Source organism: Physeter macrocephalus, chromosome 16 (genome assembly GCF_002837175.3).
Source record: "Physeter macrocephalus isolate SW-GA chromosome 16, ASM283717v5, whole genome shotgun sequence".
NCBI lineage: Eukaryota > Metazoa > Chordata > Mammalia > Artiodactyla > Physeteridae > Physeter > Physeter macrocephalus.
In genome coordinates this window covers 54,259,345-54,277,975 of record NC_041229.1, presented here as the reverse complement: position 1 = coordinate 54,277,975, position 18,631 = coordinate 54,259,345, and the positions used below count along the sequence as shown (strand labels likewise).

Genomic DNA, 18,631 nt, shown 5'->3' with positions numbered 1-18,631 from the left:
GAAATGATTTTCAAGAAGGGCCTCTGTCCCCACAGTGCTTCCTGGGGGCTCCTCAAGTGCCCCCGCTCTTGGCTGCTTTGGGGGACAGGTTGGAAGCCACGTTCAGGCAGGCCCCAGGGCCTTATCAGCAACTTAGAGAAATGGCTTTAGAAAAAGGCCCATCGGTTTCTCACTGAAATTAAGTCCTCTTTATAATTAATAGAACCCTGTCTGTGAACAATTATTTCCTAGAGTGTCACGGAAGCTGGAGTGCTCAACAACAAAGATCTCCAGTGCTTGCCAAGGGCAGAAATCAATAATTCATTGACAGGCGAGGTTGGCAAACGGGCCGTCAGAGACTGTGGCTCTGGGAGGGGGTGGAGAAGGGAGCCTGGAGGTAGGGGGTGCAGCTGAGTGGCTGGAAGCCGCCCTGGGAAAACAGTCAGTGCTGTGGGCAGCTGGGCAGTACCTGGAGGGTTGGATGGTGGGGATTGGAGAGGGGCAGGGGGTGGGGCTAGGGCCGCAGAGAGAGGATGGGCTTCGTGACCAGACAGACTTGGGTTCTCATCGCCTTTCCAGCTCACCTCGGACAAGTTTCTCTCAACTCTGGTCTTATGTGTAAAATGGGGAAAAAGGCCGAAATCACAGGGGTGTTTACTTCTTTCAACCATTTGTTCATTCAACAAAAGTTTTCCATGCACCTACTATGTGCGAGATGGTATGCTGGGTACCAGATAAGACCCAGTACTTGCCCTCTTGGGGCTTAGGGTCTAGTGGAGATACAGGGAAGAAAACAGGAATGAAAATATAGCGTTGTGAGTGCTTAGCAAGAGGAAGCTATAGGTGCCACCGGAGCACAGAGGTGCAGAATCACATTCTCCAGAGGTCAGGGGAAGGAAACAGCTAGGCTGAGGCCTAATGGAATCCGACTGGAGTAAGAGATACGGATGTGTAAGTTTCTGATCGCCAGCAGTATGCCATCTGGCAACCCTGATTTCCTCCTCAGTCTCTTGTCCCCCTGGTCAGGGATCCCCTGGAAGGCCTGGTCTCTGCCTGATTCTTTCCTGCATTCACTGGGCTCCTGGGGCCTGGGGCCTGGAAGAGCCGGCTCCTAGCACAGATATTATGGAAGAGGGGGGTAGTGGGAAGAAATGAGCAATGGATGCCTGAAGTGAGGGGGTGGAATGAAACTGTTTTTAAGGATCTTTATAGCCATAAAATTCTATGAGTCTTTGAAATTGGGTCATAAATGGAAGACAGGGGAAAGTAACATTTTTCTGAGCACCTACAGACAGATCTGGGTTTGAATCCTGCTCTACTTCATCCTTGCTGTGTGGCATTCGAAAGCCTCAGGCATGAAATCTGTAAAATGAGAACAACGATCGATACCAAGAGATATTTGTGTGTTAATTTATGTAGAATAGGCCAGGTACACTGAGGTGCTCAGAAAATGTCACATTTGTATTTCGAACACACCTTCCCTCTTTGTACTTTTGTTCTGGGTTGGGACAAAGGCTCATTTTTTTGTGTGGAACTCCAAACTCAGTGTAACATACAAAACTCCTTAATTTGGCTGGTGAGGGCCTACGTGCTGTGACAGCTGGGTCCACAGTGACTTGCCAGTGGCAGGGTTACTAAGTGTTTGCTGAACTGTTTCTGGCAGGCACAGTGAACGTACCACATTGGTTTCTATCATTGGCCTAGGCTTTCCTGAAAAGCTGGTGGGACCCATTCCTGCAATGTCTGGATGGCTTGAGGGGTGGGCAGCCATGTGTGTGAATTACCTTGCTGTTGTCCCACTCCTGAGTTTTCATGTGTGTGTGGATGAGCTCGTAGGATGGTTCCATGGCATCCAGGTCTGGCTTGGGATAGCCGGGAATCACATTGTGAAGCTGGAATCCAAAGGTGAGGAGCCAGCTGTTGACATCTGGGTGGGAGAGAAGCAGAAACATCCCCACGGAGTCAGTGGACCTCAGAGTGACACATCCCAAGAAAGCAGCCTAGAGTTAGGCTGCAGGGGGGCGGGGTGAGGACATGGAGAGCTGCTGGGGGGAGAGTCAACAAGCATGGTGGAAACTGTTTCACGGTATGAAAGCTGAACATGCTCTTGGGACCTAGTGTCCCCTCCTAGGGATGTATCTGAGAGAGATGTCACCTAAGTAGAACCTAGGTTTCCAGACTCCTTTTACTACTGTCACTCTACCCCGAGGACCTTCAGCTTCATAGCCAGAGACAGCTGTTGATGGATGAAGACTCCTCCACATCCACCCCCAACATCAACAGGAGACACGGAGGACAACCAACGCCAAAGGAAAGATTTTAATGAATGACTTTCAAAGAGAAAATTCACTGAAGAAGCAAACTCTCCCTCCTTTCTCCTTTTTGAAGAGATTAGAGCCTCAGGGCTAACGTGCATTGGGCATGGAGGTGGCCTGACCAAAGATCGAAGAGTTTTTTTCCCCTTGATCCTGCCTTTATTTACTCTGAGAGCCTAAGGAAGTCACTTAACCTCCCTGTGCCTTCATTTTCCAGTCTTTATATTGGGCTTCAGGATCTAGCCCCATAGGCATTGGATTTACTGGTTTCTATAATATTCCTGGGGGGTTACTAATTATAAAATACTAGGTATAGGGAAAGGTGGGATATGGTCATGAGCAACTGGCTCACTGAAGAGTGGAATCAGGAAGCCAAGATTTCAGGAAAAGAAAGAGGGTGGAAAGTGTGTCATCAGTTACTCGGCCCTCTGTTGCTGAGTGTCTTTTATGTGCCCAGCTCTGGTGTCACAGACCCTCAGCTTGCACACGCAGGACCCTGAAGGGGAGATGAGACATGGATACGGATAACCTTGACACAGGAAAAACACCTAGAGGAGGGCAGAAGTCTTTCAGTTCCACAGACTGACAAGTCTTCGTGAAGAAGGTTGCCTTTAAGCCAGACAGTGAAAGCTGTGTAAATTTTGTCAGGCTTCGATGGAGATGAAGGCAAAGTCCACTGTATAAGGCAAAGCCTGGAGAGGGGAGGGGAGTATTGGGAGCGTTCGGGTAACCAGACAGCAGTTCAGCAAGGCAGAGAGAGAACCAGAAAGGAGAACAGAGGCTGGAGCAGGAAGAGCCTGGGATGGCAGGTGGGAGGTGATTTGGGGTCTACAGGAGAAAGACAGACAGCCTGTGTCCCAGCATGGCTCAGCCTTCCTTGGGAAGGGGCAGCTGAAGATGCCAAAGCAGTTGTTGACTAGAGACTCAAATCCAAAGTCAGGAGAAGGCAGGATGTGGAATTAAGTCTCTGAGCCAGCAACTCTGGGTGGTGGGCATTCAGGCCTGCTTTTGGCTTCTTCCAAAGCAGACAGATCCCTGGTCAGGGAGGTTCTTAGGGTCCAGGCATTGGTGGAATTGAGTTCATCCCAGTGATGCGAATGCCATTTGGGGGTCACCAACTTCATCCCACATTGCCTTTCCATTCAAGAACCTCAAGTTTGCCTTTTTCTTTTTTTTTTTTTTTTTTTTTTTTTTTTTTTTTTTTTTTTTGGTTTTTGTTTCTTCGATGTTCCAGAGCCCCTCTCTTGGGTTTGAAGCCTGGAGGTTCTGACGTGGAGGGGTGGTAGAAAAGGAAGCTTGGAAACCCAGATTCTACTTCTAGAAAGATCACACAAGGGAAAGAACATGGTGAGGGAAGACAAAACCCAGGTCCAAACTCTGGCTCCCAACTTGCAAACTGTGTGATCTTAGACAGTTTCCTTAACCTCTCTGAGGTTCAGTTTCCTTAACTGCAAATTCATGGGAGAAATGGTTTTCACCAAGTCATGGAGAAGAATATTAATAGTGTTACCACTTTGGGGCAGCCAACATAGAGCAGGAACTGTTCTGTTTTGTTACATATACATGATTGGATTTAATGTATTTTAAAGTGTCCAGCTTGGTTCCTGGCTCAGAGAAGGTTGCCTGTGTTTCCTCAAACCCAAGCCTCCATGTGCCTGGAACTCCACTTCCTCTTTTGTAGCGTGAGGTGCTTGGACCAGTTTTCTCCAAAGTCCCTTTCCTCACTGAGTTTCTAAGTATCTCTGATTCTCTGAATCTTGGTAGAGGGTTCTTTGGGAAATTAAAACAAACAGAACGGGGGGTGGGGGGGGTTGGGGGGGGAGGTGGGACAAAACCCTACAAAGCCATTTTGCCTGAGGCTGAGAACTTGTATCTGAATTTGCAGTTGCAAAGGAAAGCTTCTATCAGGAAGACTGCAAATTCCCAGGAAGCCAGGGGGCTGAAAAGAGGCCTGGGCCTTAACTACAAGTGATGGAAGGTGGGAAACTTTCTCATTATGCCTTTAGGAAAAATGCTGAAAATTGATTTATTCACTGCTTTTTCTACTGTGCTTTTCTGAAGAGTTGGGAATTTTACTCTTCTGTCCTATGACATCAGAGGTAGACATTTCCCTCAAGTTAAAAAGCTCTTTACTCATCTGTTCATTCCAGACTTCAGTGTGGCTGCCTGGGTCAGTGATGAAAAATAATAATCCCTTTCACATGTACACAGCTTTGCACTTTACAGAGGGAATTCAAATCTAAGAATGAGGATTTTGGAGTCAGACACAGCAGAGTTCTAACCCCAGCCTTGCCACCTCTTCCTGGGCGTGTTACTTTACCTCTCTGACCCTCACTTTCCGCCTTTGTAAATGGGGTCAGTGGTCCCCATCGCACAGGCTACAAGTGAGGGTTAAGTATATGATGGATCAGTGGTGGACACTTTTAAGTTGCCTTCCTAGTGTCCCATTCTGCCTTCTCTCTCTTTCTTTTTAGGGTATCCATGTATTTTTAGGGACGCTGACTCCACCTAAGGGCTTAGCATTGAAGCATGTGACCTAGGCTAAGCCAATCAGTGCATTCTATCTCCCCAGCCATGCTGGTTGGTTCAGGGGTTGTCATGTGACATAAGCCTCTCCAGTATTATAGGCTTAAGACCCTATCCTGTTTTTGGAAAAAAGATGAGATGCCTTTTTATTGTTGTTGTTGCTGGATGTGAATGAGGTTGCATGTAGCCCACGTGGGAGCTAAATGGTCATGTTTAGTGAGAATTAGTAGTATCTTGGCTTTTAGTAGTAAAATGTTTTTTTCTTCAGCTACAGTAACCTGCCAAGGCATCTCACAGGAAATTCATTGGAAGATGAGGCAGGGGGCGTGCTTAATGCAGACAGATGTAAGAGAAATGTCCTCTCAATCGCTTAAGTTTTTCTAGGGCTGGCAGCAAGCTGAGTACGGTGAACGCTGTGAAACCTTGTTGAGATATTCCTGTGCGTCCACAGGCCCCAAGGATGGTTTCATCGCACCTGCTCACCACTGTGTCCTCTCGTCCTTCCCACTCTTGGGACTCCTGCTCTCGACATGACCACCTGGAATTCTTCCCTGAAAGAAGACTCCTCTAATTCTGTCAGCAGAAACAGGTCCAGACTGGGCCACCCCAGTTTGGGGGCCAGGAAGCCACCACGTCCCTAAGGGGCACTCACATGGGCTGTACACATTGCCCTCTCCACACTTTTGTACGTGCGGTCCCCTCTACCTGGATCGCCTTTTTTCCCATTACCTGGCAAATGTCCACTCGTAAGCGGACCTCACGCGCCAGCTGCTCCCTGGGTAGAACCAGCTGTGTCTCCTGTGTTTCACTGGCCGTCAGCGCAAGCCTCCGCCGTGGGCCCCTCACACTGGACAGCAGTTGTCTGTCTGGCCTGTGGCGGGGTGAACTCCTGGAGGGCGGGGATCATCTTTCTATCCCCAGTGCCTAAAACAGTGGCTGCACAGAGGGGGCCCTTGTTGAATGAAGGAAACTGCCTTAAACTAGGGGCAGGAGGATTATGTCACAGGACAAAAGACAGGGAGACGACCATGTTTGCAAGTTGTCATGCCCAACTTTTGTCCACCACGAACTCTGTTCTATAAAAGGTGATGGTTTTATCCAGACCTGAATCCCTAGAGCTGCTCTGACTCCTGAGGTCTTCTGTAACTGGCCTGGCAGCGGCTGCTTGCTGGAAGGAGGCTGTTAGAGGCATTTCTGGCATGTGTGACCTATGGGGCATTTTATACTCAAGTTGGTTTCATGGTAGTGGAGACCAAAGCTCACTTTTAAAATCAGACGGTAGGGGAAAGAGAACCAACATAAGCCAGGCACTGTGCTAGGTAGGTTATAAAATGTATCTCATTTCACCCCTGCAACCATCCTATCAGGTAAGTTTTTTTTTTTTCCTATTTGTCCATCTGTTCTTTGCTCCTTTTTCTCCCTCTTTTCCTACCCTCTTTGGATTATTAATTTAGTCTTCATTTTATCTCCACTATTGACTGATAAGCTGTGCCTCTGCTTTATCTTTTAGTAGTTGCTCTAGGATTTACAATATGCGTATTTAACTTACCAGAGTCAGGGCAGATATTCTAACTTCAATTTATAGATCAGGAAACTGGAATTCAGGGGAAGTTAAATAAATTTTGTGACTGTCATAGCTTAGAAATGATGGATCTTTCACCTAGTTCTGTCTGTTGCCAAAGTCTGAATTTTCCATTACCTCATCCCAAATAAGAGAACTGAATTCTTCTTTTCTTTCTTTTTTTTTTTTTTATAACCTCATCCAACTTATCAGTTTTCTTTCTTTTTTTTTTTTGTCATACCTTCATCCAACTTATCAGGGACTCATAACCAGCCTGATCTTTGGGTCAGAAACTCTCAAAGTACATTCCAGGGGATGCATCCAGTGAAATATTAGGGTTTCATGGTCAAATAAGTTGGAAAAATAGTGGGTAAATACATGAAACAGTTCTCTTTACTACAGGACTTCTCAGCCTTTCATAAGCTGAAATGTATCGTGAAAATTTAAGAACGTAAGTTGCCCTGTCAAACTGATTTGATGCCAAAACCAGTTTTTCCAAAGCATTTCTCTGAACTAGTGTTTCTTCAAAAATACTTTGGAAAATGCTGCTCTAAGAGGAAGTCAATATCTCCCATTACCCCATACCAGCTTTCTCAAGGAAGACTGTCTTTTCAGATGACCAGAGTGATAGTGGTTCCTGCCCTCTGAATGAGCCCTGATCCTCACCTGTCATGAAGCACTTGATGTCCTGAGAGTTACTGACGGGGTTGTTGTTTTTAAACATATAGAGATTAAAAGGCATGATATTGCTGCTACTAAGCCGCTTCCACAACTCGTGGTCTGGGCTAGTCCAGCGACCAGCCAGCACGTCGTAATCTCGCCGGCCCATGTGGACGAGCTTGGTGAGCGGATCATAGAGGCCACCGTGGTAGCCAATGATGATCTGGAAGTTGGGGTTGGTGTCCATGTAGATCTCCCCATAGGCCGTGTACAGGATCTGCTTGATCATTAAGCCCGTTCCACTGAAGACAGCAAGAGGGGTCCCGATGTTGTCACAGGCTATGTAGAACTCATCTCCGCTGCTCAGCTCCATGGCAAAGAGGTGTCCTTGCAGGTCGTAGTAGAGGGATGTGATCTCAGAGCTGGAGTGGTTGTACAGGTGGGTGACCTTGGTGGGACTGGTCAGGTCTGCATAGAAGAACTGCAGGTGGTGGCTCTGGCTGCTCTTGCTGGACACCCGCCGCCCCAGGCCATCGTAACGGTACCTGACGCTCCAGCCACCAGCCCGGTTGTAGGCCTTGATGAGCAGGCCCGCTGAGTTGTACTCAAAGACATCATTGCCCCTCTGCCTCAGGAAACCGTCCTCGTCCATCCTGTATTGCACGTCGCCCAGCCTGGTGATGCGGTCACGGAGGTCATACCGTAGTGGGGTGAGCCGTGCACTGTTCCCGGGGCTCAGTAAGTGCAGGTTCCCATTGAGGTCATAGCTATATCGCCAGAGTGGTTTGTCATTGATGGAGACCGTCTGCAGCTGGCCGTCGGCATCGTACTCATAGGAGTAGCGGGTGGTGTTGGCATAGGGTCCCACCTTCAGCTCCTTCTTAACGACTCGCCCCATGTTATCATACTGGACGGTCATCCAGTACATGAGCGAGCGGAAGATCTCGTATTGCACTTCCTTCATCCGGCCGTATGCGTCAAAGTGCTTGGTGTGGGTCATGACCGCCGTGGTGATGATCTGGTTAATGTCGTAGTAGATGACACCAAATTTCCCGAACTGCTCCGTCTTGCCCGACACATCGTCATAGCGATAGAGGTCGATGGGTAGCGGGGTCTCATTGATCACGGCCTGCATGCTGGTCACCCGGAAGCTGTTGTCATAGTTGTAGTCAAAGCGGGCGTTGACCATGCCCTCCTCGGTGAAGCGAAAAATCTGGCGGTCGATCAGGGGCCCGATTTGACGGTAGCGGATGGTGCAGGTGAAGCCCTCGTTCTGTAGGTTGATGGTCTTCAGCATGCCGGCGGTCTCGTCGTAGGTGAAGCTCACCTTGGTGGTGTCGTATAGCATCTCGGCTAGCTTGGACAGCTTGCCATACTTGTATATCACCCTGCGGCCGGTGCCCAGGTAGAAGGTGTGGAGGAGGTGCCCGTCCTCAGTGAAGTCCTGGATGACTGAGGCGTTGCCCTCGGGGGGCTGGTAGATGTTCCTGTAGTAACCCACTGAGCGGATGGTCTCCAGGGTCTGCCGGGCCACGTTGGGCATGGTCACAGAAGAGAGGCGGTCGTTCTTGTCAAACTCAAAGATGTACTGCCTCTGGCTGTGGAGGAGCAGCACCATGGACTGGAGGGGAAGGAAAACCCAGAGATGAGAAGAGGGTGCTGGGAAGGAAGGGGTGGTCTGTGAGCCCAAGACTTAAAGGAAAAGAATGAAAGGTCAAGGAAGCTGGTGGTTCTCTTAAGTTATGCCCAAACCAGAGCTTTCCAACCAGCGCGCCCTAGGATATTGCAGTGGGGTACAAATGTGCTAAGACAAGAATTTCTCCCTGCCCTTGACCCTGGCAGGGCCCGGGGCCTCAGAACACTCAGGCCATTTGCCTTCCTATAGCGAGCAGCCTTGTCTGTTTGCCCCTTTGTGGGGTACAAAAATGATGATTTCAGCATGGGATGGAGTTGGGAACACTGGCCTAAAGTATTTGCAGCAGCCTCTCTTCTGGCTTCCTTGTCCCAAATTCCTTCTGAGATCAATCTTCCTACTCAGGCAAGAATGATTATCCTAAAACTCAGCCTGACAATGTCTACTGCCTGCTGAACAACGTCCATTGACTCCCTATGGCCTACAGGATAAAGACATGTCTGAGAAGGACATTTAAGGTTTTGCATAATTGTTTATGTGGTAACAGGTCATATGCCCACCCGGGGGTGGGGTGGGCTGTGATGGGAATATGGGGAAACGTGGTTTCTAATAATGGACTCATTGTGTGGCCCTGGGCAAGTTCTTTCCCTCTGGGTTGGATTTTTCAGTATGTCGGATGACCTCCCAGGTCTCTCTTAGCACTACCACAAAATGCTGCTCTTGGAGATGCGAACACTGTACAGGGTAGGGGAGACAGATCACAGATCAAGCAGAGCCTGGGCCCTGGACAGGTGACCAGGAGCAAAACGTTAAGTAAGGATCTGGGTATCAGAACTGGGGCATGAAATACAGACTGTTTCAGGAATAAGTCAGTAGATAAAAGGCCTAAAGGCATCTGGGCATCAAAGTTAGCATTTTCTCTTATTTGGGACCAACTTTTGATTTCAGGCCCTTTCTGATTCCAAGTCCCTGGAATGAACTGAATCCTGCCCTGAAGCAGAAGGGACATACTAAGGCCACAACTAGCACTTGAAGCTCAGGATTAAGCACCTCTTGCTTAATACTAACCCCCAGGCTTTTGCCTTGTTCTCTGTGACCAGATCACACCAAGAGCCCTAGACCTGGGAGCAGACCCCCTGCCTGGGTCTGGACCCGAAATCCTGCTCTGTAAGTCCAGATAGTGTTTGGGTCTAGCTCCAGCCTACTGGGTGGGACTTTCACATTCTCCTGCCCCAGGACCCCCCACTTACCACCCCATCACCATAAGCCATCCATATACCACCCGGGACCCTCTGGCACGCTGATGCAGATTTTCCTGAACATTTCCTTTTGGAGACCGCATGGGTCAGATCCATCCCACTGAGGTCAGCAGGCTGGGCCTGGCCATGGGTTGAGCCACAGTGATGGATCTTCTATATGGCAAGGCCAGTGATGGAGGCAGACAGACACCTGCCTTCTCTAAGTACGTGTAGCTCCAGGTCTTCCCATCAGCAAAGATCCTAGATGTGATGCGACCCGCCTGATCGTATTCCATCCTCTCAGACATGATGCCCCTCTGGACGCCAGCAATGTGGCCCCCTGGGGAGTAGGTCACGTTGACACCATTCAGCCTGCTGCTAGGTGACCAGAGGCTGGGCCGCCCGGCCTGGTCATACAGGATGCGGAGGGTGAACTTGCGGTGGTCGTCATAGATCTTCTCTGTGCGTGTCACACGGTCAAAGTCCAGAGACAGGAGGTTCCGGTTGTGAACCTGGGGAAGGGGTAGGAGGAAAGAGAGAGTTAATCTAGACATTGAGAACTTGGTCTGAGAAGCTCCCGAGGAGAGGAGGCAGCACAGGTCGTGGGTGTCAACAGACAAGGGTTTGGGTCCTGGCTCTGTCCCTTGTCAGCTCTGTGAAGTTTCCTCATCTGTAAAACGGGAATAATCATGCCAAGTACATAGGGCTGATGTGAGGATAAAGACAATGCAGATGCTGGGTAAAGAGCAGCGGAAACGATTACATCATTTCCTAATATGATTCTCCTAATGAGGATAGAAAGGCAGATCCTTCTTGACTCCCTCCTGAAAAGGAAGAGGCCACGTGGGCCCAGCAAATCAGTGCCTGACCCCATTTATTATGTGCCAGTGTTTGCACTCGTGTTTGATACCAGGGAGACCACAGTCAGGGATGGGCTGCAGGTCCCGTGGCTGGTGAATGACTGAGTCTGGATTTGACTCTCACCATTGCAACGCGCCAACATATGATGTGTGGTCCTCTGAGCAAATCCAGCCCTTCTTAGGGCTTTGGACTCCCCGTCCCCTCTGGGGTCTCTCCTGCCCTCTGCCACCACAATTAGGGCTTCTTGGTCACCTCATTTAGCTCCCAAGACATCTTCTTCTTCCTGGAGGCCCTGGGAGGCAGTGTATGTTTGAGTCTGGGACGGCTTCTCTGGCTGGGGGTTGCCAGGAGACACTGTCCTAGGTTTTGGAACATTTTGCTCCTTCCTCTAGATTCAGGAGCCCATTGTATGATCTCTACCTGGGCTGCTAGGTCAGCACACAATTCAGTTTCCTTTCAGAGTCAGAAATACAGGGGTCCCACAGGGGTAGCAGTAAACCAAGGTTTTTCATATTTTAGTTAAGAAATATATTTCAGAGGCCTGTTTCTGTATTTGGATCCAACCCCTGAGGGGCGCCAGTTGTCCCTGAAACACTGCCAGGTATTCTGAAGCTAGAATGCTGGTTCCCTCTAAGTGGTGCTGGGCCTGATGGGGCATTTGGGCACATTTTCGGACTCTTCCATTAGTTACTGGTTAAGTTTGACAAGTAGGTAAGAAGCCCCAAGAGGAAAGCAGACGATGCAGGCCATATGATGCCAACCCGTACATGTGGATTAAGGTAATGAAAGGCCCTCTGGGGCCCTGTGTGGTAGAAAAGGGCTCAAGTCTAGGAATCAGGCCAGGAGTCCAGCCTCAACTCTGTGACCGACTTTTCTGTGTGACCTTGGGCCAGTGCCTTTCCCTCTCTGAGTCTCAATTTCTTCCCCTGTGAAACAGGAGGGCTGTTGTGAGGATTGAAGAAACCTCAGTAAATTACCTAGCGGAGGGCTGGGCATATAGAAGGTACTGAGTTAATGGTTGCAGTTATTTCCATTAAATGACAGCAAATGATCGCGGTCATTCTCAGAGGAAGCAGAGACATGTGTGTCTCCCCCTTCTCCCCAAACAAATTCTAAAGCCTTGAAAATCAGGATTTATAATGATGGTGCTGAGACGACTTTAGCTGTGAATGGCCTGGTTAAAATAAGGTTGCCTTCCCAGGGGTAATCAAACACAATTGCAGGAGCAAAAACAGTGTGGCAGACAATTCCCATGAAAAATCAGAGGCGTTGGAGGCTGAAGCTGTGTTCTTTGCAGAGAGGGCAGGGGAAGATGTGGGGTCTGCACCGCCAACAGTGATGGGGGCCCTTTTAAAGCATCTTTGGGAAGGTCCCTTGTGACTCCCCCCAAGGTGGTACCACCAAGCCAGCCACCCCCCTCACCTCCTGGAGGGCCCCCAGTGAAGAGGATCTACACCTCTGCTGCAAAATTAATAAAACTGAATTAAGCAGCTCACTGGGGAACCACCTAATGCTTCCTGTGCTTCAGCAGTGGCGGCAATGAGATTATTTTATATCTTTCTTTCTTAAAAAAAGTTCCCAGTTGTATGAAAAATGAGCTCCATTATGGGGAGGTGCACCCGGCTAACATTCTAATTCCACATGCTGCCACTGTGGGTGGCCATTTATTTTGGGAGGACTCGGAGATGCGGCCGCCCGACTGGAGCGTCATTCATCTCAGGCTCGGAGAGGGACCAGTTAGTGCCTGGGAAACTTTTGGTCCAGTTCACGTGGCAGGGAGGAAATCCTAATAGCACTAATTGCTGCCATTTATTGAGCACCTGGGGTCTTCCAGCACTGGGCTAGGTGCTTCAAATATGTCATCTGGTTTCTGCAGAGGAATCTGAGGCTCAGAGGAGCTGCTCAAGGCTACACATGTGGCCCAGGCAGGAATAAACCCTGGTCAAACTTTCTACTTAGCTCACTGCCTCAGATGTGTATGAAGGGCTCCTGGAGAATTCACACAGGGGGCTCAGTGAGGCCATGGATGGTGTCCCACAGAGAACAAAGAAAGCTAGGCCTTCTCTGGGGAGCCAGTGGAAGGCTGTTTCCCACATTAGATAGTTGCTTGAGTTCTTGACTGTTGAGGAACACAGGAACCCTTGTTGTCTGGGCTCTAGTTGTGTGACATTGAATAAGTAACTTACTGTTTCTGTATCTGTTGTGAGAATGACACTATGAGACAGGGCGCCTATTTCTAGTCATTACTGCTGCCCAGCTGTGTGAATCAGGAAAAATCCCTTTTCTCTCTGGACCTTGGTTATCCCACGCATGGATCAGGGGCTTAAGTGAACTTTCTTTGTGTGAAAGGGCAGGGGGCTCAAGACAGCCCCGGCCGTGTTGCATGAGGATGCTTCTGTGGCTTTTAGGAGTCAGGAGCATGTGGCTCAGTCCTGTGGTACCCTGCAGCTCAGCAAGTCTCCATGGAGCACCTGTGGTCTGCAAGGCACTGTGCTGAAAGCCAGGTCTGGGTCCTCTGTTTTCACTCTCCCCATTGCCTTCCTTTCTGAAGTTGGAGGGAAAAGAAGCTCGGCGATCTGGCCCTGGGGCAAAGGCCACACTATAGAGATGTGGGAGTCAGGCAGAAAAAGGGCTGGTTCAGGGCATGCACACACTGAAAAGTGCTCTGAGATGCCACACTGCAGATGCCAACCCCCTGGCAGTGACAGCTACGGTGGGGTCGTTCTGCTGTCTTAGGAAGGATAACTCTGCCTGGAAGGAGAATGTGGCTTAGGTTCCAAAGAGCTAAACTGACTCTTGGTACATGTTAGCAACAGTAATAACAATAACAGTAATAAGAATAACAATAAAAGGACAACTAGAATAGGTATTACTGACCACTTATTATGTGCCAGACTCTGTATAGGGCACTCAATGTATTATTTCTAATCCTTATAGCAACTTGTAAATTGGTTTGAGCTTCCCCATTTAATGGATAATGAAATTGAGGCTTCACGAGATTGCGGATTTGCCCAAATTCACTCAGGGAATAATAGAAGCCGGAAGCCTGACTAACATCAAAGCCAGTGATCATTTCACTAGCACACTGAAAAGATACACCAGCCTCTTATTGTGTGTGGTCGCTTGATTTACTTCCCCCTTTGCAGATGAAGAAACTGAGGCCCAGGAACACTTTCTCCCCGGGACAGTTTCAAGAAGAGTCCAGTTCTCAGATGCCTCCTCCTTCTTTCCCCCCAGGATCCAACCACCCCCAGGGGCTGAGACCTGCTGGAGGCCTTGCTCACCCGAAGCCGGCGCCCGAAGACGGTGACCTGGCCGCGAGCCTGCTCCTTGCGTTGCCGCCACTCCACCAGGTTGAGGCCGTTGTCGATGGGCAGCGTGACGTTCCGCTTGCCCACGGTGGGGTTGACGGTCCCGGCCAGCAGGTGGGGCTCCGTCTGCAGGGCCACCTCCATGCCGTTGGCCAACAGCAGCCGCAGGGAGCCATCGGCCCCGATGTAGTAGCTGTTCCGGACCTGGTCTGAGGGAGAGAAGAGGGGTGGACTCTGCTCAGGAGGGTGGAGGACGGAGGGAGGTGTGTGTACAGCAGAGGCAGTGGTGTGGTCTTTAAATGTGTTTATGTTTCTGACTACAGAAACAAAACACTGTCATTGAAGAAAACTAGGAAAATACATGGAGGTCCATGAGTTCAATACCCAAAGGAAACCATTGTAAAGATTTTGGTATATTCCTAGATTTTAGGCTATTTCTGAATACATTTACAGTTAAAAATGGTCGCTTATGGAGGTTTTTCACTGATCATTGTATTATATCGTTGAATATTTTCATAAATGTTTTTCTTAATGACTGCATGTTATTCCACTGCCTGGAAATACCAGAATTTATTTAACCAGCCCTCAAATAGATATTCTGATTATTTCCAGCTTTGCATAATTACAGGTAACACTGCAGATTAATATATTTTAATCATTATGCTAAGTGAAAGAAGCCAGACTCGAAAGGCCAGATATTGTATGCATCAGTACATTTATATGAAATGTCCAGGACAGGCCAACTCAGAGAGACAGAAAGTAGATTAGTGAGGGAAAGGGAGAATGGGGTGTGATTGCTAATGGGTATAGGGTTTCTTTTGGGGGCTGAAAAAATAATTTCTGGAATTAGTGGTAATGGTTGTACAACTTTGTAAATATGCTTAAAACTGCTGAATTATACTCTTTAATAGGGTGGATGTTATAGTATGTGAATTATGTCTTTATTAAAAATATACATTTTGGATAAATCAGTGTCTTCATTTGGGGTTATTTAATCAAAACAAACTCCTAAATGTAGGATTACTAGAGCACAGAGTTGAACATTTTTAAGCCTCTCCCACTAGGGTAATAACACTGTTTGCAACAAGGTGAAAAATAAGTACAATATGTATATCAATGACAGAATGCCAAATATATATGTTTTAAATTGCTGTCATATATACATAAATGTGTGTATATGTCATATATGTGTATATGACAATGATTTAAGAACAGGCTTGAGTTTGAAATTTTAAATCTGATTAAAACATTATAGTTAGGATCTTTTAGCTAACAGAACCTTCTGGAGAAAAAGTAAATTTCAGCTGTAAAATGCACACTGTGTTCTTTTCTAAAAATGGAAACATTTGAGTTTGCGCTGCAGTCACCTGCCTCTTGCCCTTCCTTGGCTGTTGCTTCTGCCTGCACTGCCCCTGTGTTTAATAAATGCTAGCCCAAGCCCTTCCTTCAAGGCTCTGCTTAAACGTCATCTCTTCCCAGAAGCTTCTCTTGTTCCTCTGGTTGGAACAAATGCCTCCCCCTCCCTTAGCCTCTTTACTGGTCTCATTTGTGGTCCTGCAGCTGAGGGGTAGGGGAGGGGGGTTCACCACTCTGTGAGTGAATGAATTCTCAAATACCTAAGTGCCTACCGTGAAAGGCACTATTGCACAGAGATTAAGAGCATGGACTCTGGAGCCAGGCTGCCTGGGTTCAAGTCCCAGCTCTGCCACTCTCTTCCTGCAAGACCTTGGGCAAATTCCTTAAGCTCTCATGCCTCTGTTTCTTTATCTGTACACTGGGGATAATAATTGTACTGTTACCTCACAGGATTAAGCAGGATAATGAAAATGAAGAGCTGAGAGCGGTACTGCACATCTAGCGCGTGTCACGTAAATGTTAGCTATTACTAGTTGCATGTGCCTGGCGCTGTGCTGGTCACTGCCACATCTATCTCTTGTCATCTCTCCTCTATCTTCACCGCCCCATTTTACACACCTGTCAGATTGAACTTTTCTAGTACTGATCATGGTCCTTCAATAGATCCCCCTTACTTTTAGATCAGTGCTTAACAGAATGTGTTCTAGAGCCTATTTGTCTGGGTCCAAATACCCTACTAGTTGGATGACTTTGGATAAGTTACTTAACCTCTCAATGCCTTATTATCTTCATTTGGAAAATGGAGATATTAATAATATCTCAGAAGGTTGTTGTGAGGATTAAAAAGGATGATGAATGTAGAGCACTAAAAATATACTTCATACTGAGTAAGTGCTCAAAATATTAGCTATCATTATTATTATTGCATGTGCTCAGTAAATATTTGCTGGATGGAACTAGATATATACTAGGCTATGTCAAGCAATAAGGATGTGGTTTTTGTAGGTAACCCTCACTGAATCTTCCCTGCTAGGATGGCATCAGATCAGCCTCTCTCTCTCCTACCCCCTTGCCCCCATCTTTCTCCCTTTCTTTCTCACGCACGCAGAATTCTAAAATCTGCCTCAAACTTGCTATGCATTATTCACTGACGATCTGTATTTTACTTCCTTTGAACAGTGAAAAAGCCTGTGTCAATTTATCTTTTAAAGCTGCTCCTTGCTGAATCCACATATGTCCATTAATGGTGACTTTGGATGGAACAGCATCTGTCGAGGCCCATCTCAAACGATCCCCGTTTAATGTGAGCTGTGACTTCCCAAGGCTGCTGTTCATTAGTGGCTACTTCTTACTTCTTCCCATAGTTCAGACGTAAGATGAAACCAAAAGAGCTTTTAACGAAGACTCTACTGAGGTGGCTGCAAAACTGAGGATCTGAGCCTGGTACGAAAGGAGAGCTTGGCACAGGTCCCAAAGAAGAAAAAGAGGTACCATGTTTCCTGGATTCTGAGATGTACTTTTCCTTTTCACGTTTTAACGTTTCTGAAATTGGAATGTGTCTTAAGTCCTTGTATGGATTTTGAGCAGTGTCTCTCCCCACCTGAAAAGTTGTTATTAAATCGATGGTACATTTTAAAACTGAGGAGATGTGGCACTTCTGAATTTAAAAAGTTGTCTAAATATTGGAAGGCCTGCATTAACTTCTGAGAAAAATGCTGAAGTCGGCTTAGACATATGGAGCAGAGGAGACAATTCTTAACCACAGGGAAGAAAATAGGCTTGAAGGATACGATGTCTGCATGTCATCAGCTGCAATGCTGTTCTTGGTCAGGCAGAACCCTGGCTGGTTTGGAACTAGTACCTTTTCTTGCCAATAACCCAGCCAGAGCATAAATACCTAGGGTCTGTCCCAACCCATTGCTAAAGGTGCTTGGTGGGGAAGGAATTCCAAGGCTTGATTTCTCATTCTTTGACTGAGAACTGCTATTGTTCTTTGAGCTTTGGAAAAGGCACAGGGCCACATTTGGGAAGAAAAATGGTTGTGAAAATATATGGTTATTTTCGTACAGTAAATCAAAATGCCTGTTAATTAATTAATCCAACAAGTACTTTCTAAGCAATACTATGTGCCTGGCCCATGCTGGTCACTCTATGTATATTGTCTAAAGAAACTGTCTGAGAAGAGACTGGTTCAAGATGGCGGAGTAGAAGGACATGCTCTCACTCCCTCTTGCGAGAGCACCGGAATCACAACTAACTGCTGAACAATTGAGATGGTAGGAGGGGTGCAATCACAATAAAATCAAATCCCATAACTGCTGGGTGGGTGACTCACAAACTGGAGAACACTTATACCACAGAAGTCCACCCACTGGAGTGAAGGTTCTGAGCTCCACAGCAGGCTTCCCAACCTGAGGGTCTGGCAACGGGAGGAGGAATTCCTAGAGAATCAGACTTTGAAGGCTAGCAGGATTTGATTACAGGACTCTGACAGGACTTGGGGAAAGAGAGGCTCCACTCTTGGAGGGCACACACGAAGTAGTGTGTGCATTGGGACCCAAGGGAAGGAGCAATGACCCCATGGGAGACTGAATCAGACCTACCTGCTAGCATTGGAGGGTCTCCTGCAGAGGCGGTGGGTGGCTGTGTCTCACCATGGGGACAAGCACACTGGCAACAGAAGTTCTGGGAAGCACTCCTTGGCATGAGCCCTCCCAGAGTCCACCATTAGCCCCACCAAAGAGCCCGAGTAGGCTCCAGTGTTGGGTCGCCTCAGGCCAAACAACCAACAGGGAGGGAACCCAGCCCCACCCATCAGCAGACAAGCAGATTAAAGTTTTACTGAGCTCTGCCTACCAGAGCAGCAGTCAGCTCCACCCACCACCAGTCCCTCCCATCAGGAAACTTGCATGAGCCTCTTAGATAGCCTCACCCACCAGAGGGCAGACAGCAGAAGCAAGAAGAACTACAATCTTGCAGCCTGTGGAATAAAAACCACATTCACAGAAAGATAGACAAGATGAAAAGGCAAAGGTCTATGTACCAGATGAAGGAACAAGATAAAACCCCAGAAAAACAACTAAATGAAGTGGAGATAGGCAACATTCCAGAAAAAGAATTCAGAATAATGATAGTGAAGATAATCCAGGACCTCAGAAAAAGAATGGAGGCAAAGATCGAGAAGATGCAAG

At 47.8% G+C, this 18,631-nt stretch overlaps 1 protein-coding gene across 1 annotated transcript in view; it reads right to left on the bottom strand.

Moving 5' to 3' along the window:
• The window catches only part of TENM4 (teneurin transmembrane protein 4), a 758,990-nt gene that overhangs the window by 1,658 nt on the left and 738,701 nt on the right, over positions 1 to 18,631 (bottom strand). The window contains exons 29-32 of the mRNA XM_055091504.1: positions 14,058 to 14,293; positions 10,128 to 10,424; positions 7,048 to 8,662; positions 1,764 to 1,906 (exon numbers count right to left, since the gene is read on the bottom strand). Of these exons, the coding sequence (XP_054947479.1) occupies positions 1,764 to 1,906; positions 7,048 to 8,662; positions 10,128 to 10,424; positions 14,058 to 14,293 (2,291 nt within the window). The remainder of the gene's footprint in view (positions 1 to 1,763; positions 1,907 to 7,047; positions 8,663 to 10,127; positions 10,425 to 14,057; positions 14,294 to 18,631) is intronic.